Source organism: Doryrhamphus excisus, linkage group LG12, assembly GCF_037039965.1.
Source record: "Doryrhamphus excisus strain RoL-2023G ecotype Guam linkage group LG12, RoL_Dexc_Guam_v1.1, whole genome shotgun sequence".
NCBI lineage: Eukaryota > Metazoa > Chordata > Actinopteri > Syngnathiformes > Syngnathidae > Doryrhamphus > Doryrhamphus excisus.
The window spans coordinates 14,076,768-14,104,643 of record NC_136368.1 but is presented as its reverse complement, the minus strand read 5'-3'; the positions used below and the strand labels follow the sequence as shown (position 1 = coordinate 14,104,643).

Below are 27,876 nucleotides of genomic sequence, written 5' to 3'. Positions count from 1 at the left end.
TAAAACTAAAACACCACCTTAATTGTGCTGATATCATGCATGACTGTATCTCAAATGGTCGAATTTGTCTGCAAAGGTGGCGTACTCATACAATTATGAGCTGAGGCCTCATTTGGACTTGCTGCTTCAGATCCTTCTCATTGAGGACTCCTGGCAGACACACAGGTCAGACTTGGCTTCAACAAGGCCACCAATGATGTCCCGTGTCACTCTATATCATGATTTGTGTCTGTTGGTTCAGGATCCACAATGTGCTGAAAGGGATTCCTGATGACAGAGACGGCCTTTTTGATACCATTCAGCGGTCCAAGAGTCACTACCAGAAAAGAGCCTACCAGTGCATTAAGTGCATGGTGGCCCTTTTCAGCAACTGCTCAGTGGCTTACCAGATCCTGCAGGTATGCATGGTAACAAATGAATGAATTGAGCTAGTCTCTCAGAAAATTAAAATGGGACATTTTTAGTTTAGTGGTTTAATTTTAAATGTCTCAAAGAGCCCACAATAGTGTATTGGAAGTGTTTTTAGCCTTGATGCTGGAATTTAGCTTAAAAGGACCTTTTAACAGCATTGTCATGTTAGCCTATTTGCTGGACAGAAATAAAATGATCAAACTTTCTATCACGTTTATAGCTGATTGACAAAGCTAAAGGCTGCATTAAGATGAGTTGCAAAGCCCTTTTTTTAAGCTGTAGTATGCAAAATGGATGATAGCATGGTTTGCATAATAGGGGACCTTAAAGTAGTGCCTTGGCACCTACATTCTCTTGTCTATGAAGTGTACTAGCCATGTGTAATTTAATCGCGCTTGCTTGTGACGTGTACCCGTGCAGAGTAACGGCGACCTGAAGCGAAAGTGGACGTGGGCAGTGGAGTGGCTAGGTGACGAGCTGGAGAGGAGGCCATATTCTGGGAACCCACAGTACACCTACAACAACTGGTCGCCTCCAGTGCAGAGCAATGAGACGTCCAATGGCTACTTCCTGGAGCGCTCGCACAGCGCACGTATGACCCTTGCCAAGGCCTGCGAGCTTTGTCCTGAGGAGGTAATCATCTTGTAACACACACATTGGCAGTGACAAACCAATTGCGTATGCGTACATTATATGATTATATTTACGTAAACCAGGGGGGTCCAAAGTCCAGCTTGGGGGCCATTTGCAACCTTCAGCGTATTGTCTGTTGGTCCGCAGCATATCGTAACAATAGAGGCAGGTTTAGGGCCACCAAAAAGTTGGCGTGCGTGTATAAGATGTTAATTTTTTTATGCACAGGGCCCTTGATGGAAAAAGTTTGGACACCCCTGATTTATGAATAGGGACGCCACACAGAAGGGTTTGATTTCTTTTGTGCTAATTACACTTTTTGACTTCCGATTATTATTGAAACTGATCAACCAACCCATTTTGTTAAAATATACAATAGTCTGGCTTTAAAAAAAAAAAGTAAAAAATAATGCAACATATGGTAAACGCTCCACTAATGTCTCTAATGAATTAACTGCAGTCTCCTTTAGGTGCCGTGTGCGTAGTCAACAAAAGTGAATAACCGCTAGGGTCTCAAATAAGCTCTCGGTCACAAACCCTGGCGGTGCTTTCTAATGTAGTTGTTTTTAGTCAAGATGGCAGCAGTTGTATTCAAATTGTCATAATTGGTCAGCTCGGTATATGCTTTCAAATGTCTGTTGCTGTACTCGGCTATCTATGTGAAGCTTGTGTGCGTTAAACTTGCTGAACTGTTGTTTACAATGAACTTGTTAATGCTAGCTCAGCAGTTTGCTCCTTACTTTACAATACTGGTTCTGCTGCTGTTGTGTTGTGCAAAATGGCCAAATAGAGCTACATTTTCCTTTCTACTTTTTCGGGCACTGCAAATTATTTATATAAGTTGATATATAGAGTTGTATGTAATTATTGCCATGCCATTCCTTTTTTCTCCGCTTATCCGGGTCGCGGGGGCAGCAGTCAGTCGGGAAACCCAGACTTTCCGGGCCACCTCCTCCAGGTCCACAAAGTTGTTCCCAGGCCAGCTGTGAGACATAGTCCCTCCAGCATGTCCTAGGTCTGCCCCGGAGCCTACTCCCAGCCTGATATGCCCGGAACACCTCACCAGGGTGGCATCCGAACTAGATGACCGAGCCACTTAAACTGGCTCCTGTCTATGAAGGAGCAGTGGCTCTACTCTGAGCTCCTCCTGGATGACTGAACTCTTTGGGTGTGTTCAGCCACCCTACGGAGGAAACTCATTTCAGCCGCTTGTACCCACAATAGTTTTTTTTCGGTCACAACCTAAAACTCATGACCATAGGCGAGGGTGGGAACATTGATCGACTGGTAAATTGAGAGCTTTGCCTTCTGGCTTCTATATTCACCACGATGGTCCGGTATAGCGATCGCAGTACTGCAGACGCTGTGCTGATCCTGATCCGCATGTCAACCTCATGCTCCAAACTTCTCTCACTCGTGAACAAGACCCCAAGATACTTGGGGCAGGACGTTATTCCCACCCTTTTCCAACATAGCCTTGGATTTGAAGGTGCTGAGTCTCGTCCCACTATTCCCATCCAATTATCGCGTGCTTCCAATTAATGGCCCGTTCTCCTTGGAGCTTAACAGCAGTTATGGCGAACAGTTACACAGTACTGTGCAACACACTGTACCTTTATACATAGTCAGATTACTGCACTGCTTTGTTGACATGCCATGTGTTCAGGACGCTACCATAAATTGAATCACTTGTATGCATTTGCTTTTTTTATGTTGCAAGGATGCTAACATGTGAAATGAATTGTCCGAGCCACTTAAAATTGCATGCTGGGAAATACGGTGTTTTGATTGAGCTCCAGAAGCTCAGCCGATGCTCAATAACATTACATAACATGACATTGAGCATTGTTTGTACATGTCATGTAAGAATTAGTTGCATTTGTTCAATCCAGTGGAATGACACACTTTCCTGTAATATTTCACACACAGCTCAAGTGTACTGAGGGAAGCCCAGGGAAGGTCAGTATCCCAGGCACCACCCCCACATAAATGAAAGTCATCCTTGGCCAAAGCTAGAAACAATGATTAGTCTGTACAGTGGATCCCCGCACAGCCCTGACTCAGCATTCACAGCCCCGCAAATGTACATTTAAAAAATGTTTAGGGGTGTTTTAAAAACACAGTATCTCCTCCAAAGTAGTGCATTTTTTCCCCACGGAAAACTGATCTCATTCACCATTAGTCTGTAGAAATTTCTAAATGCACGATGATACAAATCTAGCATATACGACTGTTAGAAAGCCCACAATGTTTATATATTTGTCTTTAGCTTCACTGATAGTGGGTTTTTTTTGGGGGGGGGGGTTTAAGCGTTTTACTTTTTTGTGAGATGCAAATGTTTGTTAGGCTTCTGAAGCATTAGCTTCAACAGTCAGTTCATCTTTGAAACTTGCAGGAATGTGAATTATTACATCTATACATTTTAAAATTCACACACGTTAAAAACTGTTTCAACTGTGCTTCGACCTGGATGGTGTCATGAGTGAACAATGGGAGTTGAAGAAAGGTGGGGAGGATTCTTGGGCTGAAACTAATAATTACAACCATCCCTTGTAGTGCAAATATTGATTTGAAATGGGAGAACATTGTTGTTGGCAAGGAAGTGGGGGGAGAGGAGAGGAACGGGAACATATTAATGGGCGTATCAAATAGCAATTTTTCACCATTCACTGGTGGCCGTAGAACACAACCCCCGCCCTGCGAAAAACGGGGATCTACTGTCACTTCTTGTATAGTTATATTGATGCTTATGACATGACAGTAAATAGTATAACACCGGTACATGCAGCCAGTAGATGTGTATGTTGTCTTTTTGTCTTGTTTGCAGGAGCCTGATGAACAGGAAGCCCCTGATGATCAAGACTCTTCACCGCCTGAGGACACGTCCCTCTACCCGCATTCTCCTGGAACCACACAGTTTCAGCAGGTAATTATCACAATGCACTGCTATGGTGACTTCATACCACAACGTATAGTCATAATGTAAGAATGCTTAACTCTGTTTATTAGAACATTATTTTTTTTTAATAACATTGCTTATGGTGGAGTGCGAAAACAAACTGGGGCATTGGAAAACAGAGGTTCAACTGTATCTGTATTGAAATTGACCTTTTGCCATATTTCAGGCTTCAAACAGATAAGAGATTTTTTTTGTGAAGAATCAACACCAAGTGGGACAAGAATGTTGAAGCGGAACAAAATTTGTAGGGTATTTTAAAGTTTGTTTTTTTTTTTTTAATTAAACTGAAAAGTTGAGCGTGCAAAATTATTCTGTTGTGATGTTTAAATATGAAAAGATTTCACAAGCTTCAAACATCTCACAGATCACTTCAAGCAATCAATATTGAAATTTAGTATCAGAGTATCAAACCACTTGAAACTTATCAAGACCCCGCAGTCCCTTTTTTAAACATTGAGCCCAAACGATGAGAGCACTGATGAAAGATGCAGCCGAGAGGCCCATGATCACTCTGCGTGAACTGCAGAGATCCACACCTGAGGTGGTGTAATCTGTCCATAGGACAACTATTGTCGCACACTGCACAAATCTGACCTTTATGGAAGTGAAATCACTTGTGTGCTACTGTACCTTTGCTGCTGCTGTAAACTGGAAATTTCCCCCTTGTGGGACTTAAATATAAAGGCATATCTTATATTACCAAACGTGGAAGAAGGTGCTGTGGTCAGATGAAACCAGAATTGTACTCTGAGGCAAAACATCGTTTTAAGCAATTGAGCCTTATACAGGGCCAATTTGGAAGCAACCTGTTTGAGTCTGCAACAGACCTGAGACTAGGATGGGGGTTTACCATGCAAAAAGCAGAATCTACGATTGAATGGTTCAAAACTAAACATATACAAGTCAAAGTTTAGACCTGAATCCAATTGAGAATCTGTGGAATAATTTTGCACAACCCATTTTTCAGTTAATGTTTAAATATCCCAATAAATTATGTTCTGCTTCACAATTGCAAAAATCCAAGAAAATTCAAATTTTGTCATTGAAGCCTGAAATGTGGCAAAAGTTCAAGGTGGCCGAATACTTTAGCAAGGCACTGTATTTTAATGTTTTATGTTCCCTCTGGAAGGGTGAAAGATGTACACAAATGACTGAATAGCATTATTAATTCATAGATAATGTTTAATCTGCTTGTCTCTGCCTCCTCCGCAGAACAACCACCCACATGGGCAGCCATACACCGGCCCTGCTGCGCAGCACATGAACAACCCCCAGCGCCCTGGCCCCGCCTCCGCGCCCAGCCCCGCCGCACAGACCCCGACTCCAGGCCCCGCTCCCACCTCAGGCCCCGCCCCCGGCTCGGGCCTGAGAGCACAAGAGAACAGGGACAGCACAGAGGAGGTCGCCCCCGCCCCTGCCCCAACTCCGGCTCCTGCCCCGCCTAAGGAGTAACATGGCCTGCCCAACCATGCCAGGCCCGTACCACCACCACCACCTCCTCTGCTGTGCCTCTTTTCTCTCATGTTCTCTTCTTGTTCTTTGGTTCTCTCTCCTCTCTCCAGAGCCTGGCCAGCAAGAGGGGGGCGCTCTTTCCCCCTTTTACGCTAGCTACATGGGAGTGGGGCCTGGGGAGGGAGTAGATTTAAGAGTTCTAAATAAAGAAAATTAACCCAGAGCTGGCGATGATGATGATAAAAAAAAGGTGTACATAATATGTTAATGTTTCTGACTGTTGGGATCGCCCAGTAGCATAACTCTGTGTGGTTTGCTGTTGGGAGAGGTTGCAGATTTAATAATGAACTGCACAAAAAAATGGAAAATATACTAAGACCCCCCCTCCCCCCCAGAAGACATCAGATCCCCTTTGTGTCCTCACCCACAGTTCACATTTGTTCCGCCATGTGATCCTATAACGGTCATTCAACTGGAGAAGATGACGAAGGATGCATCATTATTCATTAAGCTCCTCAACGACTCACCAGCTGCGTGGTTGCTTTTAGCGTGACATGCAGAAACGGGTCAGGTTTTACGGTGTTTGACGTGAAAACATTCTGAGAATCATTGCCTTTTTTTGTTTTCTTTTTTTTTTTTTTTTCTTTCCTCTGGAGCTCCAGTCAATATGCTGTAACATTTTAGCATGGCTTTCTCACCACAAATAGTGTGTAGCCCCGAGGGAAAAGTGATCCTAAACAACCTGAAGCTCCCTTTTGGCTTTCTTTTCTACTCTCCAATGATGGCAATTTTGTTTTTTTTCAACCAATGTATGACTTAAGTACCTTTTTTTTCCAGCTGCACATTATGATATCCTCCAAACTTAACATTTTGCAGTCCGGTATTCCAGTGGGATTAGACAGTTTATAGCTATATAAGTGAAAATGAGATCAAACTTGCAACAACTTTTTTTGCGCTTCTGTCCAATCTCCCCCCGCCCCCTTTTATTTTATTTTTTTTTTTAACCACCCAGTCTGCTTCCTCTGTTACCATACGGCCCCCAACCATGTTGGTGTTCCAGCTAGGAGCAGGGATGGCGGACAGGCACGCATCGGGGAGAAAAAAAAAAACGGATAAAGAAGTCAAAAGTTGCAACATGAACCAACTTGTAATTCTGTCTGACTAAAAGGTAACACCCATCAGTAAATACTGTATTTAATTGGTAACTTGAATGTGTGTTTTCCTTCATTTTGTCTAAAACATACCAAATACTCCTGCAAATGAAAATATTCTGCCCACCGTATTTAAATATTTTTGCTCTTATTTTATAGAATTTATTTTTGTTGTATTCTCAAAAAAAATAGAATTTGTTTTAATAAAGGAACATTTTTGTCCTTGTTATTTTTAAAGAAGCTATTGACTGTACAGAGTTCTAATCTGCGCCCCGTTTTTTTGCCGACTTTTGTTTTGGCCATGGTGTGTGACGTTGAATTCTGGAGCTACAGTCGCGATGTGGACTTTCACTTTGTGAGATTTTTTTTTTGTGCACAGAAATATAACAGGCAAAAAGCATTGCGCCCTTAGCAAATAAAGAACATGGAATATTGTCTGTGTCAGTCATTGGCCGCTCTAAAAAGAAAAAAAAGTTTCTGAATGGTTATCAGTGTTAGACCCAATGAGTTGGCTGATATCATTTACAATTTTAGTGCATACTGTTGGATTGTTTTGGTTGCCAAGTGCAGCCATACTTTTTACAGGGAGCGATCAGATTCTTTTAAATTATTGACAATTAGATAATTGATGCTGGACATGTCTACTTTGTGCCGTTAATGTTGACCTTGCCTTAATTAGCATCACATTAGTGTTGCTGTTTGGGCAGATCTGTTATATCTGTAGCTCGGGTTGCTAACTGCCCATTAACATCTGTAGAATGCATTCACCAATTTCAAATTTGCATGGAAAAGTTATATTTGGATTATTCCCAATTCAGGTAGTTGCACAGACAGCACACATGCAGTCATGTCACGTTTGTGTTATGTTGCTGCTACAGATGGCAACATTTACCGAAATATGCTGATCCAAGTTTTATACGGAAATCATCTGACACTAATACATGGCCGATCAGTTTGAGCATGTCAAGTTACAGAGTTGACCATTGGGCTAGACTCACTACAAGCCAATCGTGATGAACGTGCATTTAATAATCAGTGTATATACTAAATTGGATCAGCCACTAGGACCTACAGTGTAAATCCAGGCTTAAAAGCCAAGAGCTTGTCTGAAAATGAGAAAAAAGAACATTTTGGTAGAACTTTTGTTTTATTTTTAAGAAAGTCACACTTAGTTCTCCTTCTCCTGGACAGTCTTGGTTCCACGCAGTCTTCCGGTACGACGGGCAGCGATAAGACCGACCTTGCGACCAGCAGGCGCATCCCTCCTGATTGTGGAGGGCTTGCCAATGTGCTGATGGTTACCACCACCGAAGGGATGTTCAACAGGCTGTGTGGAGGAGTGAAAAAAGGTCAGTTTGAAGCACTGTTGTGTCAAGTCACTGCGGTGTTTTGAACACTTACGTTCATGGCCACACCACGGACACGAGGCCAGCAGTTCCTCTTGGCCTTGTACTTGTGGTAAGCGCGACCCGCCTTCAGTATGGGCTTGTCGATACGTCCGCCACCGGCAACCACACCTTGAAGAGCACAGAAGTATTCAGTGCTCAAACAGCTCTATATGGTGTTATACATACTAACAAGTAACCTCACCAATGACAGCTCTATTGGCCGACGAGATGACTTTCTTGGAGCCAGAGGGCAGCTTCACTCTGGACTTTTTGGTTTCCAAGTTGTGGGAGATGACTGTGGCATAATTTCCGGAAGCGCGGGCCAGCTTGCCTCTGTCGCCTGGCTTCTCCTCCAGGCAGCAGATGATGGTGCCCTCGGGCATGGTGCCGACAGGCAGGACATTGCCGATGTTTAGTTGGGCTATAGAGAACAACACATGTTAATTAACGCTGCACACATTAGGTCAACCTATACAATTTAAATGCATTCAAAGTCATTTGAGTGACCAAAATCCAGCAACTTCATCTGCCTCTGCATGCGCTTTAAAATGTTGCTATTCAGCTGGTGTAAAACATGTCCATTACATTTGTCATTTACAATGAAACTCGTTAGCGCTATTTATACTGACTCAGCAGTTTGCCCCCTTACTGCTATTACAACACTGGCTGTGTTGTACATTTGTAGTGAAGTTATCACCTAAAAGAGGCAAGATGACCTGGATAAGGCTGAGCAGCACGACAGTGTTAAACAGCGTACACTAAACAACTATTGATTTAACATTTCAATGAAAATATAAATTGAATATTGAAAAAATTTAATCAAATTAATAAGATGCAAACATCAGAGCTCATTTTATCCTTGATGAAACTTACAGTGGTTGGGTTTTACATTACATGTGTTTTCCTGTACAACTCTGGTAGGTAGTAAGGTAGTATATCTTCATACTTTCATATACTACATTCTAAAGTCCATGAAGCAATAAATTAAAGCGCCTTTGTAGTGATTGGCTTTGCCGTTCACCGTCTTTCTGTGCAAAGCCCAGATTGTTGCTTTGACTTTGCAGACTTTTGTCAGTCCGTTATATACACGGCCCACAGGTATATTTGTGTTCATGAATGCAGAGCTTCTTGTACTACCCATTGAAATCATCATTTTGCAAACAAAATGATACAACTGTACAACTAATTTCTTTTACAATGCAGAAATACTTCCACAAAACAGACATGGCTTCAATTACTTCACTGTAAAGATCAGATGGGCTCATCATCCAGCATCTTACCCTTCTTGCCACAGTAGATGAACTGTCCTGTGTGGATGCCCTCAGCGGCGATGAAGAGCTCTGTCCTCTTCTTGAAGCGATAAGGGTCACGGAAAGCCACCTTGGCAAGTGGGGCACCACGGCCGGGATCGTGGATGATATCCTGGAAGGGAGTACAGCAATTTAATACATGCTGGAACACACACAGAACATATGCGCTTGTCAGATGCCGCCATGACAGTACCTTTACGATTCCCTTGATGTAGCCATGGCGTTCGGCGAAGTCAATGTGACGGAGTTTAGCGGCTCCTTTCCTGTGCTTTACATGGGCTTTGAAAACAGAGCCCGCACCTTTTCTCTGTCCCCTGATCACACGTCCCATCGTGAACTGCAACACAGTTAAAACAGACGCCATAAACTAGTGCGCATGTGCTAAAAGGGTGATATCGTTTGGATTTAAGCTAAATGCTAATGCTAATTGGTTAGCTCGGTTTTAAGTTCCCTCAACTCATAGCAAATTGTCTAATTAAATGACTTGGTTACACTAGGGGGTTTTAAAACATTTATTTATAGTCATTGTTGCACAATTACACCGCAGCGCCTAGCCGCTTAGCTCGCTCATACCAAAGCTACGCTATGTCACCCATAGGCTACACACTCTAAAAACATTCTAATTCCATACATGTGGTGACAAATAATCACTATATCTTTCTCGCTAAGTTTTCCGACGCCTTATTTGAGCTGTGTAAGGAGTAGATGACCTATAAAAGTCATGATTTGAAGCAGATTGGAGACCAGGAGTGACAAGGAACTCATCATACCTAAACTCCGTTGACGGAAAGAGGAAGTTCGTAGGCAGGAACCAATGTTTTCTTCCGGAGGAATTGACGAAAGGAATTGTGGGAAATGTAGTTTCGTTAGCTGCAGCGCTAAAAGGGGGATTATGTTGGCGAAGTCGTGATCAGGTCCGTTTTAGAAGCGAAATATCAGTTCAGTACAACATATAATAAATTAAATAAGTATAATAAATGCACTTTTATACAATGTATTTATACTAGGAAAGGACATTGGTAGTACAATTAAGTGATTAATTGCAAAGATGGCTGAAGAGTTGCATACCCAGGGGCTGTGTTTGAATTCAGAGTCTGCATCCTATCAGGCCGGTAGCCTATCCGGTCTACGAAGGCCAGACGTTCTGGCCTTCCTCACAATTCCTGGTTGTGTCACGTGTTCTCATGTTGACGTCCTTACAGAATGTCATCTCCCTTCAATCGTTAAATCGTTCAAGTAGTAACGTAACTAAACTCTTTACATCTGATTGTGTTGGAAATGAAGGACATTTATTATTTTAAATTTAACAAATGTTGACAAATTAAATTCATATTAATCCAGTTCAATTCAATTTGAGCCACATCCACCAACCCAGCAAGCTTCCCTCTCATTGGCTGTGTGTCGCTCACCCTCTTTGGAAGCTTTGCCTTTTGGCTCAGCTTCCTCTTTACCACAATGGACTGATGCAGAGTCCATATTACTGCAGGGGCTGCACCGATTCTCCTGTCAGTTTCATGTTCCCTCCATTCCCTTACCTATCAACTCCTCAACTTGGGGCAGGATCTTATCCCCGAACCCATTATGGAGCCACCAAACCAGATCCCTTAATGCCCTGGCTGTGCATACAAATTAGCTAAAGATTATGAGAAGAATTGAAGACAAAGGTCAGACAAGGGCGGTACAGCAATTGTAATTACTTTCGAACTGTCATTCAAACATTCCCTTTTATCTTGCCACCTACATGTCAACAACATGCATTCAAGGTGACAGACAACCTAGAAGACCATTGCCTCATCTCAACCTCATCTCCTATAATTGCTGTTTACAGATTGTGAAATCATTTTCTGGAATGACACATGAAAACACATTAAATACGCCACCTACTTTGGTGAAATAAATATCCAACACAACAATAATGTCTTGGGCAGCACGGCAGTCTAGTGGTTAGCGCGCAGACCTCACAGCTAGGAGACCAGGGTTCAATTCCACCCTCGGCCATCCCTGTGTGGAGTTTGCATGTTCTCCCTGTGCATGCATGGGTTTTCTCCTGGTGCTCCGGTTTCCTCCCACATTCCAAAAACATGCTAGGTTAATTGGCGACTCCAAATTGTCCATAGGTATGAATGTGAGTGTGAATGGTTGTTTGTCTATATGTGCCCTGTGATTGGCTGGCGACCCCGCCTGGCGACCCCGCCTCTCGCCCGAAGACAGCTGGGATAGGCTCCAGCACCCCCGCGACCCTCGTGAGGAAAAGCGGTAGAAAATGAATGAATGAATGAATGAACAATAATGTCTTGGTGTACATGAAACAAAACATAAAAACACATTATTGTGGGAGACTTTGTGTTAAGAAAAGATAGGTATTTGTATAAAATCATGTTGGTAGCAGGTAAAAAAGCCATTACCAAAAAATGGCTTAATCAAGACACCCCCGATACTGGAGGACTGGCTTTGTGTGATGAACACAATACATGACATGGAACTATTGACACATAGATTGAGAACTGAAGAAGACATGTGTGGAGAAAAATGAGTGAAATGGACACTGTGTACGGACAAAAATCAAGGAAATGACTCAAATTGCACCATGACAGGGAATGTGGGATAGCCAAATTGTGTGCTGTCCAGTGCCCCCTTTTTGTTTTGAGTGTGTTTGTATTGCTGTTGACGTTTTGTTTAAAAAAATATAAAAATACATAAAGTATTAAAAAAACGCATTATTGCACAGCAGATGGTGGTGCAGTACAAATATTAGTATAGTGCACATCTTAATAAGCTTTTAATGACAATAGGTCAACAAGTCAAACATCTATGGCTGGGGGTGTCAAACTCATGCCATGGAGGGCCGAAACACTGCAGGTTTTCTTTCTCGCCGGTCACCAAAGCAGGTGACTTTAATGATCAACACCACTTTCAAATTGAGGGAAGGAGCTCAATCACCTGCTGGAGAAACTGGTTGGAAACAAAACCTGCAGTGCTTCTGCCCTCTTTCTCTTGGAGATGAAAAAAGTATCTATCTATGGGATTGAATTGTTCCAATAGAACAAACACTATTCATTCATTCATTTATTTTCAACTGCTTTTCCTTACGAGGATCGCGGGGGTGCTGGAGCCTATCCCAGGGGTCTTCAGGCGAGAGGCGGGGTACACCCTGGATTGGCCAGCCAATCACAGGGCACATATAGACAAACAACCATTCACACTCACATTCATACCTATGGACAATGTGGAGTTTAACCTAGCATGTTTTTGGAATGTGGGAGGAAACCAGAGTACCCGGAGAAAACCCACGCATGCACGGGGAGAACATTCAAACTCCACACAGAGATGGCCGAGGGTGGAATTGAACCATGATCTCCTAGCTGTGAGGTCTGCATGCTAACCACTCGACCGCCGTGCCGCCCTATAAAACAAACATTAATGTTCAAAACTATCTTTTTAAACTTGTTCTTTTACACAACGTCATGCTCAGGTTTTGATTGACAAGTCAAACTGCATTTTTTACATTGCGCTTTGGCATGCTTGATGACTGCTCATTATAGTTATTACATATTTGGCGCAGTAAGTTAAGCAATTATGAGTCAAAGTCAGAGGAATCAGTCCCCCTTCTATATTGTACTCTACCTTCTTTACCTTTGTCCTAATTACCCCCACCTTATCCTATCAACATATGGCCACCTAGGGCCTCCGTGCAGCTGAGTGGATAATGTCTAATGCACTGTATGAAGATGCCATGAGTGGTGTGGGTGGGGGAGCTGCAAAAACTTTGGTTGTGCTAATGCTCCACTTCGCCTGACCTTACAAATAAAACGTGAAAGCAAATGATGAAGAGACAGTCAGTCACAGATGTCACATGACCCCCCCAACATACAACAGCTTTGTTAGGCAGGTGATGCAAAATCAACTAGATCACATTAGATTGTACTTTATTTATCCCACAATGGGGAAATGTTAATGTTACAACAGCAGAAAGACACAAACCACAGTATACCAAATATCTATACAAAAAAGATAAACACTACTATGAACTATGAACTACTCCTTATAACATGTACTATGAATATTAACATACAATAAGACCTATAACATAAAACTCAGCCGAGTGAGGCAAGAATGAGATAACCAAGTATGTAAGAAAATACAATAAATGTGGATACTGATGGTATTTAATAGTAAAATGAAAGTATTGGGCTCTATCAGTCTGGAAAAGGTTATAAAGCCATTCCTAAAGCTTTGGGACTATAGCGAAATCACAGTGAGAGCCATTATCCACAAATGGTGAAAACATTGAACTGTGGTGAAAAAAAATCACCCCAACAATACAGCGACAACTCATCCAAGAGGCCACAAAAGACAAAATACCAACAGTAAAATATGGTGGTAGCGGGCTGTCTTAGGACTTGGAAAAGTTGTTGTAATAAATAGAACCATGAATTCTGCTGTCTCCCACAAAAAGGTCTGAATGAAAATGTCCGGCCATCTGTTTGTGATCTCAAACTGAAACAAATTTTGGTTCTGCAGCAGGACAATGATCCAAAACAACAACAAATACACATCTGATTTGCTGAAGAAAAACAAAATGAAGACCTTGGAGTGGCCTAAGTCCTGACCTGAATCCTATTGAGATGCTGTGGCATGGACCTTCAGATGGTGTTTCATGCTGGAATACCCTCCACTGTGGTTGAATTACAACAATTCTGCAAAGATGAGTGGGCCAAAAATCCTCCACAGCTCTGTAAGAGACTAAATGCAAGTTATCACAAATGCTCAATTGCAGTTGTTGCTACGTGGCCCAACCAGTTATTAGATTTAGGGCCAACCACTTTTCCACACGGTACCATGTATGTTTGGATTTTTTTTATCCCTTAAAAAATAAAAAAGTTGTATTTTAAAAATGCATCTCATCTTCAGTTGTGTTGTCATTGACTAATATTTACATTTGGTGGATAATCTGAAACATTTAATTATGACTATTTAAACAGCATTTCACTCACAATATTAATGAAGTGTACTATCAATTTATACATGTCCCTTTGTGTTTTTATGACATTTTAAAACACATTCACAAATCCAACTTCGAACATTTTGTCAATTTAAAATTATTATTTTAAATAATTTGACATACACAAAACGCTAAGCACGACTTACGCCTTAGCATTACGTTTTTTCTAATTGCAGTTTAAAAATGATGAAAATTATTTTCTTGTTAATGACACACTGAAAATGAATATGATTCCTTTTCCAAAACGCTGGATCTCCATCGACGATAACAAGAGGGAAAAGTCTCGCGATAGTTGCCGGCATAGTGGCGATATCTCGTATTACCTGAGCACCCAACGTCTCATTCCTCCACGGTCAACCCTGCCGGGAACAGCAGATACTGCTTTCGGTGAAGTTTATATTTAACAAAAAAGTGTCAGTTTTTAAAAAATATATATTTTTTAAGTGAACGTTTTTGTCTCAATAGCTTGACTCTTGTTCTAGTTTTGTTCAGGCAGCGAGGAAGCAAAGTTATAACAGCGTAGCCCGGTCTCGCTATAACAAAAGAAAAAAAAACATCACTTCTCCGACGAAAGTAATACCTCACTACGCTCTAGTTATGAGTCATGTGGTCGTCGATAATCCACACGGTCTAGATCAGCAGGTAAGTGATCTTTTTTTGTTTTATTTCGTTTGGTTACGTCTAACTTTTGTGTTAAAATGTCGCGGATTGTCGTCAAACGCGTGTGGCGTCGAGCCTCGTTGCTAGCTCCGGCTCAAGCTAACATGGTGGCTGGCAAAATGGAGGCGGCGAGAAGGTTGTGATGGCGGATGCCTTCGTAACGATCTAATCGACGCACATTTCCGATTGTAACACTATCACCATTTTATATATTTGTCTATTAACGTTTATAAACGAGCCTGCGTATATTGCCAAAAGGTTATAACGAATTTTAACACTGCCATTATTTCGTAACCGTTAGCTAGCATGTACCGGCCGGTATAGCCAGTAAGCTAACGTCGGGCCTTCTCAACCTGAAACGTGGCGCATGACGGAAAAAAACGTCTCAAACGACTCGCAAACAAGTCACGATGTCGCCAATTTGATCGTTTTTGTTGTCAAATTAGTAACAAGTCACGTTTGTTTGAAGTACATTTTATGGGTTGTCCGTCGGGTTTCGCGGTGTCTAAAGTCTCATGAAAAAAATACGTCAAAGGGAAACTCAATAGTTGAGAAACGTCGTACCACAAGAGTTGGAGCAGCGAATTGCTTTCCGCCTTATGTCAGTCGTGGGCGAGTTTGAGAGAGAAAAAGCAAACCATTAAATTGAAAATGTTTTTTTATTCGTTCTTTGTAGCTTGCTGCCCTAGACTTGAACTCTGTCGAAGGACAAGGCGGAGGAACTGGAAGTAAGTCTTTTTGTATTATTTTTTTACTCTTGGTAGCAGTGTAGTGGCACGAATATCTCCATTAATGGCGTCTCCCATCATACACAAGGTTCATTGTAGAAATTTTTGGAAGTCTATGAACACAATGTTGGGTGTGATACTATGTGGCCATCTACAACAATTCTTTAGTCAAACGTCGACCTATTAATTTAGATGTTTGTGATAACACATTTTGAACACATACAGCACTTAAACTTCAATTAGTCTATATGAATGGGAAAATGGCCAAGTGCTACTATTCACCAACTGCGCCTTTTTAATGTGCTATTTTTCCTCCCCCTTTCAGGACGTTACATTCCACCTCACCTAAGAAACAAAGACGCGTCCAAAAATGGTGAGTTTAATGTAGCTTTCCGACTTGTCTCTTGTTTTAACCACAAGTGTACAGTGAAGGTAGCCAAAATTGAGAACACATTAGTGAACAATTACATTTTTTAGTGGTTTCACGTCACAGCAACTTTGAGAACAGTTGTCTTGGTGCTTAGATTAATGGCCATTGTGTATATGCACATGTGTTTATCATTCTCCGTAATGCTTCTGTTGTCAATGGGCGTCAGTGTGAACAAATTTCATTTTAGGTGCTTATTTGCACAACAGTTCAAACTGTATTTCGTGACACACGTCTTGGTCAGATCATTTTATGCTTGACTACATCGTTAATAGTTTATCACGGCTGACAATTTCTTTTTTTTTCTCCTTTCTACTGTGCTCTTATTCCACAGCAGGAAATGCTTATTCCGCTGGTAGACAGTGCGGTTATTCAGTGGCACCAGTAAATCTCTGTAAGTCCCTTCTGTCTGCTTTCGCTGAGGGCAAATCTGCATTTTCACATGCATGAAATAGCCATAGCAAAGCCAGTGTGGAGGGGACGGGAGAAGGTTGTATTTGAGACATGGGCTCTTGACTTTAATTTCAATTACAGGCTTAATTGCTATGCTGCTGGGGTGCTTGCAGACAAACAATATAATACATGCAATGGGTGCTTGTGCTCCAAAACCTTGTCTTTCATTCTTGAAGTCCCATCCATGTTTTGTCACCAGTACACTCAAGCCCATACCTAACTTGTAATGCTCCCCAAGTTCCACCAAAGCCCCTCCCACAACCGTGGCAGGCAGAGAGCCAGGAAAGGCAAAGAAATAACTCTGCTTCAGGATGGGAAGACCCAGAGATTGGTAACTATTTAGTGTCTAGTCGAGGCCTACGCTCATATTGCATGAGCCGGCAACTACACGAGTCCCTTTTAATAGCCTGCTGCTACCCTACCTTTGCTCAGGTTACCCAAGACTGGCGCCTCAAGAGCTTGACCTTTACCATACCTACAATGGGGGCTGGCGAAACACATGTGGTATATACCCTTGGCTGATACATGCATGCCCTGTTGGCATTTGTGCAGTCTTAATAGTTGCACACTAGAACTTTCAAGTGTGTCACTTCTCAATCTTCTTAATGTTTTAAGAAGCATGGTGATGTTGCCGTCTTTTTGTAAAAAAAGCACTGCATCACTTGTGGCTGTTCTTACTAATGGATATTTTGACCCAAAGCCAATTTAGTGATTTTTTTGGGTTGCCCTATGGTCAGTTTTTAGGCAGGGAGGTAGAGTGTTGACACATGGCACATCTGTGAGCCTGATGTTTATGGTAGTTTAATGGGCGATTACAGAAGCTAACACATTTCAACATTTGATGTATTTGGCGTGGCCTATTTACAAATAGGTGTCTGGCTAATCACTAAGGCCCTGTCCAGACGGACTTTCAGTCTCTGATTAGTTGAGTCTCATCCTGACGGAAACTATTCCCTGGGTGAAAGCTATGTAATACATAACATACACACATGTGGCGCGCTGTGAACAGACAAAACTATAGAACCAAGGGCTTTCAATTATAAAGGTCCGTAGTGCAGTTTTTTCCACACCAAAGGTCTGAACATCATTTTGCCTATAATTGTCAGATGAGCTCATAAATATGAAATGTAATAAAACTCTGCACAGCTGCCTATTACCACACAATTAACTTATGGCATGTACATTGCTTTTTAAGAGTTTTGCATAAATGTTTGTCTGTACTGACATTAAAAAAAGCTGCAGTATGTCCTCTTTTATAGTTTGACTCTGGCAGGTTAGTTCCTTCCTTGTAAAGATCAGATGACAAGTTCGCTGGTGCTGCAGTGTCTGTGCACACACACCCAGACATACACAAAATAGCTGCAGTCAGCATTATTTGTACAGTAGAGACATTCTGTCGTCTGCTTGTTAAATGATCGCAGGTACATTTGGGGCCACAATGGAAATTTTTTTTAAACAAAGCTGCTTCTTTTCATATAAAAAAATGTCCATAGATCGCCTCCTTAAATAGTTTGCAATTAAAAGTATTTGAGTTTAATGAAATTGCTCTGACTGGAATGACATTTAACTTTCACTTTCCAGTTATTAGGTATCAATGACTTTTAACTTTCACTTTCCAGTTATTAGGTAGCCGATTGAAATGAGGATGCTTGCATTTGCATTCATTCAGAGTGTCTTGGACTGGTTTGATGTGGAGTGTTTTTGCACTGCTCTGACCCAAAACATGACACTGCTGCTTTTGTTTGGTCCCAGTCGTGAATTATTAATTCCCATAACATTAGAACCCTTTCTACCAAAAGTCGAGCAACTTTTAGTTCCTGGAACTAAAGGGTCCTGTCGCCCTGTGTGGTTTGCATTTCTGCGCCGTTTCAAAAGTCAGGGTATTTTTACTCAAATCAGACTTCTGGGGGAGTGGTATTTCTACGTGACATGTAAAATGCACAGATTTTAAAGTTTTAAAAACATGCTAGTTGAGTTTTACACAAAGGCATTCAAGGGCTGGGGCTTGCTTTCCAATTATCAACGAGCATGGTCACAAACAAATTATTTGTTATATATGGTTGCAAATGTCAGCGTTTCAGTTAGTTGTCCTACCACCAGAACTTCAGTAGTCTATACAATACCTGTGAATTTCTACAGGTACTCTCATTGAAAACTGTTTTTAAACTGCATATTTAAACTTAATGTGCTTCCGACATCTTGTACAGAATTTAAATTGCAGTACTGTAACAGGTAACTGTATATACAAAAAAGAACACAAGTATGCCCCAGTATGTTTAAAAAAATATCTATGCTTATTATGCTCCCAAATACCAATAGTCAATTATTTCTTAAAAAAATCTAAATGATTCAATATGAAGTTTTATATATTTAAGGGCTTAACATCACTGTTTTCCCTTTCAATTTTGTATTGGCATGAGTGATGTCTATACGTTTTTTTGGCTTCCCATCTGATTAGATTTTTTTAAATGGTCTTGTCGATCAGATCCAGCACGATCCTTTTTGTTTTTTTTAAACAGTTCAAACAAATCTGTGGAATTTAATATGGTTATGTAAATAACAAGACCAACAATGTTGTTGGGATTTTGTAACGCATCTCGAGTCAGGTCCATTATCCAACAAATGTTCGTCCAACAAAAGAAATTTGGAAAACATGGGCATGCAAAATACTTTTACGGTAGTACTATCATCTGATATGGTTGTAGATCAATTTGTCGTGTGATTTAGAATGCGAATTTATTTTTATAAAACAAACTCTCTTAAATGCAGTAGTAATTTGATGGTCTCTAGTATAAACTAAACGGCTAGATCGGGGTACAAGCTCCCCACACCATGACAGTAGTCCAGCTATGGAGCTAAATGTCCAATGGAAAGTTTACCATGGTACGCCGCAGAAGTGTGTGGTGTGGTGCGTTTTCCTCTTCTTGTGGGTGGCGGGAGTCGAGTGGTAACCTGCTTTGAGGCGCATTATCGCACATGTTGGTGTGGCCCTGTAGTCACTGAGTTGCTCGTACGGCTTGTGGGTGCTTTTTACCCAGATAGATTTTGGTAGGAACGCAGGGGTGTTTCAGACTACCAAGATAAATGACTCCTGTGGTGAGAAAAGGGGCTAATTCTAGCACTTGTAGCAATTGGTTAGTTCAGTAGCAGGACATTTCAACGAGTTGATACAATAGTTTGGTCTAGAAATACAGTAGGCTTATTTTCCACAGTTCATGGCTATTGCGAATTAAGTCTCTGCCCCCTTTTCTTCCTTTGATCTCTTGGCCATCTATGCTTTTCCCCCCTAAAACACTCGGCTATTTCAATTCTGGTAATTGTGCAAGCTTACAGGCCAGGGTTGATTTTATTTTATTTTTTCCCCGGCAGTTGAGTCACCACAGTATTTCATCTGCCAGAGTCTTAAACTGGAAATGGCAGAGAACTGTGGAATGAAGCTTAAATAAAATATCCATGCGAGACTAATTCTGTTTTCTTCCCCTTCTGTCAAGATTCACCTGGATGGGACAGTGGCCGCAGCAATGGATTTGTGAACGGTTATCACGACAACCGCACAAACGGGGGCTTTGGAGGGCGTGGACCTCCACGCCATGATAGAGGTGGGCGTGGCGGCTTCCGTGGTAACGGGGGCGGAGGCTCCTTTAATCAACCATTTCAGAATGCAGGTGGGATAATCCTATCTTGCCTTAAGAAAAAAGTCTTACTGTGACACAGTTTAGATGTCATTGCACAGAATATACAACACAACATTTTTGGCGCCACTTTGATTTCTCACAACATTAAGACATGTTCAAACTTAAATGTTCCCAACATAACGGGTATAAAATATAGATACAAAATGTAGTATGGTAATAAGGTGCACCAGATGTGAGCAGCATTGAGGTATTGCACATAAAGTATAAGATAAGCAGAGGATTGTGTAATAGTTGAATGCAATAACTAAAGAAATAAAAGTTTGACATATGTACATGTAGGCGTAATCAGGTCAACTCTGCCTCCCTTCTCTCCTTTTCACATAGCCTTAAGAGTACCTCTATTAAAACTTAGATCAGAGCTCATGGGAGAGCTTTAAGGGAAATGTCAGACTCTGGTTCTGGGCAGCTGTTTGCCAGGAATCTGCCTTTGTACTGATGGATACGACCTGTTCCCTTCTAGGATTTGGTGGTTACGACAACAAAGACGGCAACTGGGGTGGACCGCCAAGGGATGCTGCCTACAACAGTTTTGGAGGACGATCTGATCGATCAAAGTCTGCCTACTTTAATGATCGCGGGGCTGGCTCAAGAGGAAGGTGAGTCAAATGGCCAGAAGAATGTTGATTCAAGAGCAAGTGTGGTGATTGATGTCAAAGTCCCTCAGTTGTTCTAGCTTTTAAGATCCAAGCATTAAGTCACATGCATACACAGGTATGAGCGTGGTGGCTATGCTGGTGGAGGAAACAGCCGCTGGGTGGAGGAATCCAGAGATGAGGATTGGTCCAAGCCAACTGCTCCCAATGAACGTCTAGAACAGTAAGCTCAGTACCCCCATTTTGTAATAAAACTGTGTTGTCTAAGTCCATGTTGCCCCAAAAGTATGCTTTTTTTGTGTCTAGTGAGCTTTTCTCTGGAAGCAATACTGGGATTAACTTTGAGAAGTATGATGATATTCCCGTGGAGGCCACTGGAAGCAACTGCCCACCCCACATTGAAAGCGTGAGTCTGTAACCGACAATCATATGTTGTTAATAAATATTGCGACTCGTAAAGTGACGTTAATATCATTTAGTTCCATGATGTGGACATGGGGGAAATCATCATGGGCAACATCACCCTGAGTCGCTACACGCGCCCTACTCCGGTCCAAAAGCACGCCATTCCCATTATCAAGTCTAAGAGAGACCTCATGGCCTGTGCCCAGACTGGTAAGTGCTAACTAACAAGCTTTCTTTTAGTTTAGTTTTTTATTCTATTTTTATTGCTTTGCTTCTTGTTTTTAATATTTTACAGTCTTAAATGTCTTTGTTGTTGTTTGATCTTTTAGTTCTTGGTTAAAGTAAATTTGTACTCTTATTTTGTAATTTAAATTTTACTAGTCTGTGCAGCACTTTTGAAACTGTTTATAAAATGCGCTATATAAATTAAGTGGATTGGATTAGTAAATGTTAAAATCTCATATCATTGACACAGTCTTGTGTATTGTCTTGTGACCCCCCTCAAGGAGATTTTTTTAAAAAACATATTTTGTGGTTTTATTTCAGGATCTGGAAAGACCGCTGCCTTCTTGCTCCCAGTGCTGAGTCAGATCTACACTGATGGGCCAGGAGATGCTTTGCAGGCTGCCAAGAATACTGGACAGGTAAGCAACTTTGCAGTGCAACACGTCCACCTCTTAACATCCAGTTTGGTTTAGAGATGTGCACTGCTTAGAATCTGGTGATTCGGTTCATATGATTCATAGGACACGATGCAATTCGATTTTGATATATCCCGATGATTAACAGTGCAAGATGATTTTTGAGGGTTTTTTTCCCCCCATTCATAGTCAAAATGGGTATATCCCAATGACAGGTTTACATTGAAAAACTTATCTAGTTCTCCTGTTAAGAGAATAAAGTGCAATACATTTTCAAACTGCTTAAATGCATCCGTGGTTTACATAATTCAACTTGCACTGTCGCTGAATCGATTCTTCTCAGCACCTGTAGTTTATTAACCCTGTGATGAATTTCTAAACCCCACAGGAGAATGGAAGATACGGCCGCCGTAAGCAGTACCCAATTTCCCTCGTCTTGGCTCCCACCAGAGAGCTGGCTCTGCAGATCTATGATGAGGCCAGAAAGGTGAGCGCCATCTATAGAATCATATCTGATGAGGTAATTAACTTTGCTTTAATTGTATTTTACTTGTTCCGCTCCAGTTTGCCTACCGCTCACGCGTTCGCCCTTGTGTGGTGTACGGCGGAGCTGACATCGGTCAGCAAATCCGGGAATTGGAGAGAGGGTGCCACCTACTGGTAGCTACTCCTGGCCGCCTGGTAGACATGATGGAGAGGGGCAAGATTGGTCTGGACTACTGCAAGTCAGTATTAACACAATCGCCCACAAGAACTTTGAAAGATTGCTTGGATTTTGTTTTTAAACAACGTTGTTTGTGTGAAGCTACTTGGTGCTGGATGAGGCAGACCGCATGTTGGACATGGGTTTTGAGCCACAGATCAGACGCATCGTGGAGCAAGACACAATGCCACCGAAAGGCATTCGTCAGACAATGATGTTCAGTGCCACCTTCCCTAAGGAGATCCAGGTCTGCTGTGATGACCAAGAACATAGTACATACTAAGGCTTATTACTAACTGGCTCACTTCTTGCGTATAGATCCTGGCTCGTGATTTCTTAGAGGACTACATTTTTTTGGCTGTTGGTCGCGTTGGTTCCACCTCAGAGAACATTACCCAGAAGGTGGTATGGGTTGAGGAGACTGACAAGAGGTCCTTCCTCCTGGACCTGCTCAATGCAACAGGTGAGAGAAAACTTTTTGTTTTTCCAATGGTGAAACCATCTTCCTTGGTGGTGCCTTCCCATGCCAAGCTAAAATCTTTCATGACAGAACCTTAGCATGAAGATGTGAACGTTGTGTACCGCACAGGCTCACATTGTCTGTCTGGCCTGGTTTGGTTTTTATCTTAGTTATTCCCAATGAGGTTCAGGAAAATGGGACAGAGCCCACAGAAATGCCAGGTAAGTACAAACCAAAGCTTTTTGCGCCGAACCCACTGGCTAAAGAAACATCACATTCCACAGCTCATTCCCTTTTTTGTCCCCTTTGCTCCCCAGCCGACATACTGCTCAGTTTGTATTTGGCCAGCGGGGACTTTAGGTGTTTATAAATTGCTGTCTGGCTGACTTTTGATGTGCTCATTTTTTGCTGCCTTCGCAACTAAAGCAGTCAAGGTTGACATGGTCCCAGCCATTAAACATTTGCTCACACTTGAGGAATGGAAAGGCAGAGCTTTGAACAGTGTTTTTCCTCTGGTTTGAGCTGATACTGACACAGTGGGGGTTGGCTGCAAATGTGATTGGAACGTCCTCTCCTACCCATCACCCCTCTCAGCCATTGTACTTTAAGCTTTTACCCTGATAACCATTAAATGCCAAACATCTACGGTACCTTGTGACCAAATATCCAACTGAAGCTTAATTTAAAAGTGTAGTGGGAGTGAAGTTAATGGTTGTCAGTAGATGCAAAGCTTCCTGTGCAACCCCTTTTTATAATTTGTCATTTTGGTTTTAAGTTGTCATGACCTTGCAGTTGCAAAGGTAGTTTACAATTCATACTCTTGTGACCATTCCCTGTAGAACTACACCATGTACAGTCACTTCATTATCCTCTTTGTGGTGCTTCTCCTCTCATTCACAGGCAAAGACTCGTTGACGCTTGTCTTTGTGGAAACCAAGAAAGGTGCAGATGCTTTGGAGGACTTCCTCTATCACGAGGGCTACGACTGCACTAGCATCCATGGGGACAGATCCCAGAGAGATCGAGAGGAGGCGCTACATCAGTTCCGCTCCGGACGCCGCCCCATCCTGGTGGCTACTGCTGTGAGTCAAGGGGGCTCTCCAACTCTTTTGTTGTAACTGTCAAATGCTATAAATGGTGTTTTTGTTCACCAGGTGGCTGCTAGAGGTTTGGACATCTCCAATGTGAAGCATGTCATCAACTTTGATCTGCCTAGTGACATTGAAGAATACGTTCACCGTATTGGCCGTACGGGACGTGTGGGCAACCTTGGTATGTTATTTAGTCATTTTTAAATAATTTTTAAAAGAACATACCCTAACGATTCCATTGACTTTCCTGTGTACAGGTCTGGCCACGTCGTTCTTTAACGACAAAAACAGCAACATAACCAAAGACTTGTTGGACATCTTGGTAGAGGCAAAGCAGGAGGTCCCCTCTTGGCTTGAGAGCCTTGCCTATGAGCACCAGCACAAGAGCAGTAGCCGTGGCCGCTCCAAGAGGTACTCACACCCCCCCCCCCCCCCCCAAACACACGCACACACAAGGATTTGACATGAGCTACATCTCAAAAGTACATGGAAAGACTTGACTGTATTTTACTTTTAGGTTCTCTGGTGGTTTCGGTGCTCGGGACTACCGACAGACCCCGGGAGGATCGGGAAGCTTTGGCAGCAATCGCACAGGCCGAAACACGGGCAGCCATGGAGGGAACCGTGGCTTTGGTGGAGGTATGTCAGTCATTAACTTCCTGTTACTCTAGTGTTTGTATATCATATATTGGATTCATAGTTGTCAGCCAATGAGCAAAACACTGCAGTTACAAGGAAGAACATGGGTCATACACGGTTAATTTGGAGAATGACCATTGGCATATGTTGTCCTCATTGTATTTATAGTTTAAGGTGGCTAACTAGTATCATGTTCCTCCCGCAGGTGGCTTTGGAGGCAACTTCTACGACACTGGCTACGGTGGAAACTACAGCCACTCAGGAAGTGTGGACTGGTGGGGTAACTAGTCGCCAAAGGAGTAGGTTGCCATACCAGCTCAATGGAAAACCACATGTTAACTTAAAAGCCAGACCATAACAACCCTCTGTGTAGCGTCACTGTCACACAGTACATTAGCAGCCCTGGTTCTGTGCCAGGTGCTTCTCTCCAAAAAAACAAACAAAAAAACACGAGTGCAGCGTGACGCTAAGGGAAAGTCACCAGCTTGCGCATGTGTGCACGGCACCGGAGAGAGCAGACACCTCCCCACACCCACTGCGCCTCAGCGCAAGCATGGATGCTGCCATGCACTGTCCGATGGCAAAGTGGACCGGTATTCTTAAGTCTTTTTATGGCTCTTCAAAGCAACCCTAAAATGCAAAACCAACTCCTGAGGATCAATAGTATGTTAACGTACTCTGCCTTTTTTATTTTAAAAAGGAAATTTGTATTTTCATTTCACCAGATGAGGAAAAATGGCCAAGAGCTATAATTTACTTTTTACTGTTTGGTTTAGTGGCAAATATTAAGGGAGGTTTAACAGAAGAGGAAAAAAAATCAATGTAATCCGTCAAACCTTGGCAAACACTAGGGTGTTGTGGCTCTTGAGTCATGATTCCATTTGAACCTCAAATTTTCTACCAAAAAGCTGACGGGCCCACTGTGCCGCTTTGAATTTTCTGTTGTAATCCTACATTTTTTGTTTGTGCTCACTCTATCCTGGACTGGCTCCATCTTTAAAAAAAAAAAAAAGAAAAAACATTCTAAATGAAGGCTGTGGTTGTTTTTGTAATGACCATTCCTCTTAAAGACGGCTCAGTGCCAACAGTCGCTGAGGTTTAAACAAATAATCAGTGCTGGAACTTGTTACTCCAGAGTTCCCCCCCTTTCAAATGACTTTACAGTGTTACGGCAGCTAGCGTGATACCTAGCTACGGAAAAGTGGGTGTTTGGGTTTTTTTCCTCTCCGTTTTACTTGACATTTTTGGTGCAGGTTTGTGCAACAATTGGGGGGGAAATACTGACAGTTTTTTTTGTTTTTGGAAATTTCATCCAAATAACTTTTGAAGGTTCCAAAGTGGGCTGCATAAAGGACCACAGCATCGGGAGGGCATAGCGTGGCGCCGACTTGAACCCACCACACCGGTCCGCAATGGTATTCCACGCGTGCAAGTGTTATGTTTTTTTGGTCAAGGTGAAAGGATATGTTAACTTGAGTCGCAGGCTTAACTTAATCAACAGGAATTTTTTTGTTTTGTTTTTTTTTTTTCAAGCTGCGTTTAGGTGGGGAGGGACAGGCTAGGATTTGTTGAGGTTTATCATTCAATGATTGGAGGGATGGAGCGGGGCTAAGTGGAACATAGGTAGTAAATGTCGGGCGTAGTTGTCACTGGCGTTAACTACTGGTGGGGGAGGGGGTCATTTCAAGTACTGTCAGGTGTCAATGCATGGACTGGTCAAGCCAGACTATTGCTTGGATTTTCTCATCAGGTGTGTTGTGCCTTGAAACCCTTCTTTTTTTCAAGGAAAAAAAGATGCACTGATCATGTTGAGAACCTAAGGTGGAATGGTGCTACTTGATTTTGGGGCGTTTAGACCCTCGTGTGTTGTGCCCATCGAGTTTTACTAAAGTTCTTTTATTGCACATCCAGAGTTTTATATAGCGTGTCTGGCATATGTGTCCTTAAGCTTCCAAATAGTGTGCGTGCGTGCGTGTGTGAGAGGAGATTGATTGGGGTTGGGAGAGTTAAAAAAAAAAACTACAATAAAACGCAGCTTGTTTACAAAAGGGGAAGGTTTCTTAACATTAAAACCAGGATTTATTTGGGACCAGAGGGATTTAGCAGTCGGGAGGGGGGAATTTAGCCATTTGCACAGATTTCTAGATTCTACTTTTTGCTGCTAGTTTTGTGTAATTTATTAAGCATTTTTGACAAATATTTATTTTTGTAAGCCTCAAAGTGATTCTTTGAAAGTTTCAGAAAACTTGACCAAAAGACAATAAAAAAAAAATAACGCAAAAAAACACTGGCACTTGAATGTTGAATGTCACCCTGTATGCGTGAAATTTATATATTTCGGGGTAGTGTGAGCTTTTTAATGTTAAGATACATCGGACTCAGTACCTAATATGATGATGACGACTATAATATCCACAGCTGTTTTCAGGGCCTCCGCGGGGGCCAGTCATCGGATTTAAAATCTCCTAATTGGTCTGCAGAAATTTGCAAATGGAATGGAACCAAAAAACATGCCAAGGTTTGGAATCAAGCTGTCAAAAGAGCAAACTAATTTCCTAAGCGTCGCGCAGAAGTGTTCCGATTTTTCTTCTATTGTGTGCATAATTGTTCCTACTCTGATTTGGTCTGATTCTTTTTCTCCAGTGAATGTCTGGCACATGGCAATCCTAAAAGAAATGAACATGTGGTTTATTGTCATTGTTGTATTTGCATATTACTACAACTCTGGAGTTCTCAGTGGCTTATAAGGCGGAGCTCACCAAGCCACCGTAGAATTCCGGAGCTCTTTAGATGTAGACTCTTTTGCTTTTTTTTTTTGTATTAGCTTCCAGGCTAATGCGCAGCTTTGGGGGAACTCGGCTGCACAGTTGTGATTTTATCAGAATAAAAATGTTTGAATGCAAACTTTATCTGGACGAAAACAAAAAGTCCATTATGTTTACTGGAGTTGTGAAAGCAAGAGATGCCTGTAGCAAAGCGGCCCCAAAAACGGGCAGCAAACATTCTAATTGGTATCAGTTCATCGGATGGGCTTAATTTCTTCTGAAGAAAATATATAAAGATCTCATTTGTAAA

At 42.0% G+C, this 27,876-nt stretch overlaps 3 protein-coding genes across 11 annotated transcripts in view; 2 read left to right on the top strand and 1 right to left on the bottom strand.

Annotated features, from left to right (window-relative positions):
• Positions 1 to 6,833, top strand: part of usp9 (ubiquitin specific peptidase 9) — a 34,604-nt gene extending 27,771 nt beyond the window's left edge. For 2 of the 3 annotated variants that reach the window (XM_058081226.2, XM_058081228.2), the window contains exons 42-47: positions 77 to 165; positions 242 to 398; positions 832 to 1,044; positions 2,974 to 3,003; positions 3,872 to 3,970; positions 5,216 to 6,833. In XM_058081226.2, coding sequence (XP_057937209.1) covers positions 77 to 165; positions 242 to 398; positions 832 to 1,044; positions 2,974 to 3,003; positions 3,872 to 3,970; positions 5,216 to 5,455 — 828 coding nt within the window. In that variant the 3' untranslated portion in view covers positions 5,456 to 6,833. The remainder of the gene's footprint in view (positions 1 to 76; positions 166 to 241; positions 399 to 831; positions 1,045 to 2,973; positions 3,004 to 3,871; positions 3,971 to 5,215) is intronic. The other variant, XM_058081231.2, reaches the window with a different exon arrangement.
• Positions 6,834 to 7,734: 901 nt separating this feature from the next.
• Positions 7,735 to 10,220, bottom strand: rpl8 (ribosomal protein L8). Its single transcript, XM_058081234.2, has 6 exons — positions 10,075 to 10,220; positions 9,498 to 9,641; positions 9,275 to 9,416; positions 8,197 to 8,415; positions 8,008 to 8,123; positions 7,735 to 7,933 (listed from the first exon to the last, which is right to left on the bottom strand). The coding sequence occupies exons 2-6, from the start codon at positions 9,633 to 9,635 to the stop codon at positions 7,775 to 7,777; spliced, it is 774 nt and encodes a 257-aa protein (XP_057937217.1). The 5' UTR covers positions 9,636 to 9,641; positions 10,075 to 10,220; the 3' UTR covers positions 7,735 to 7,774.
• A 4,366-nt stretch (positions 10,221 to 14,586) lies between these two features.
• On the top strand, positions 14,587 to 27,876 carry ddx3xa (DEAD-box helicase 3 X-linked a). Of its 7 annotated transcripts, XM_078795374.1 has the most exons (21): positions 14,587 to 14,693; positions 14,789 to 14,948; positions 15,643 to 15,694; positions 16,020 to 16,067; positions 16,456 to 16,515; positions 20,066 to 20,239; positions 20,730 to 20,865; positions 20,981 to 21,085; positions 21,169 to 21,268; positions 21,342 to 21,477; positions 21,814 to 21,911; positions 22,297 to 22,395; positions 22,473 to 22,633; positions 22,714 to 22,858; positions 22,930 to 23,074; positions 23,242 to 23,292; positions 23,972 to 24,153; positions 24,226 to 24,343; positions 24,420 to 24,573; positions 24,680 to 24,801; positions 25,007 to 27,876. In XM_078795374.1, exons 2-21 carry the CDS (start codon positions 14,904 to 14,906, stop codon positions 25,087 to 25,089), a joined length of 2,214 nt encoding a protein of 737 aa, XP_078651500.1. In that variant the 5' UTR covers positions 14,587 to 14,693; positions 14,789 to 14,903; the 3' UTR covers positions 25,090 to 27,876. The 7 variants fall into 7 exon arrangements, with proteins under 7 accessions (XP_078651500.1, XP_057938884.2, XP_057938883.2 ...); XM_058082901.2 differs by lacking the exon at positions 14,587 to 14,693 and having other exon boundaries at positions 14,716 to 14,948; positions 20,066 to 20,173; XM_058082900.2 differs by lacking the exons at positions 14,587 to 14,693; positions 16,456 to 16,515 and having other exon boundaries at positions 14,716 to 14,948.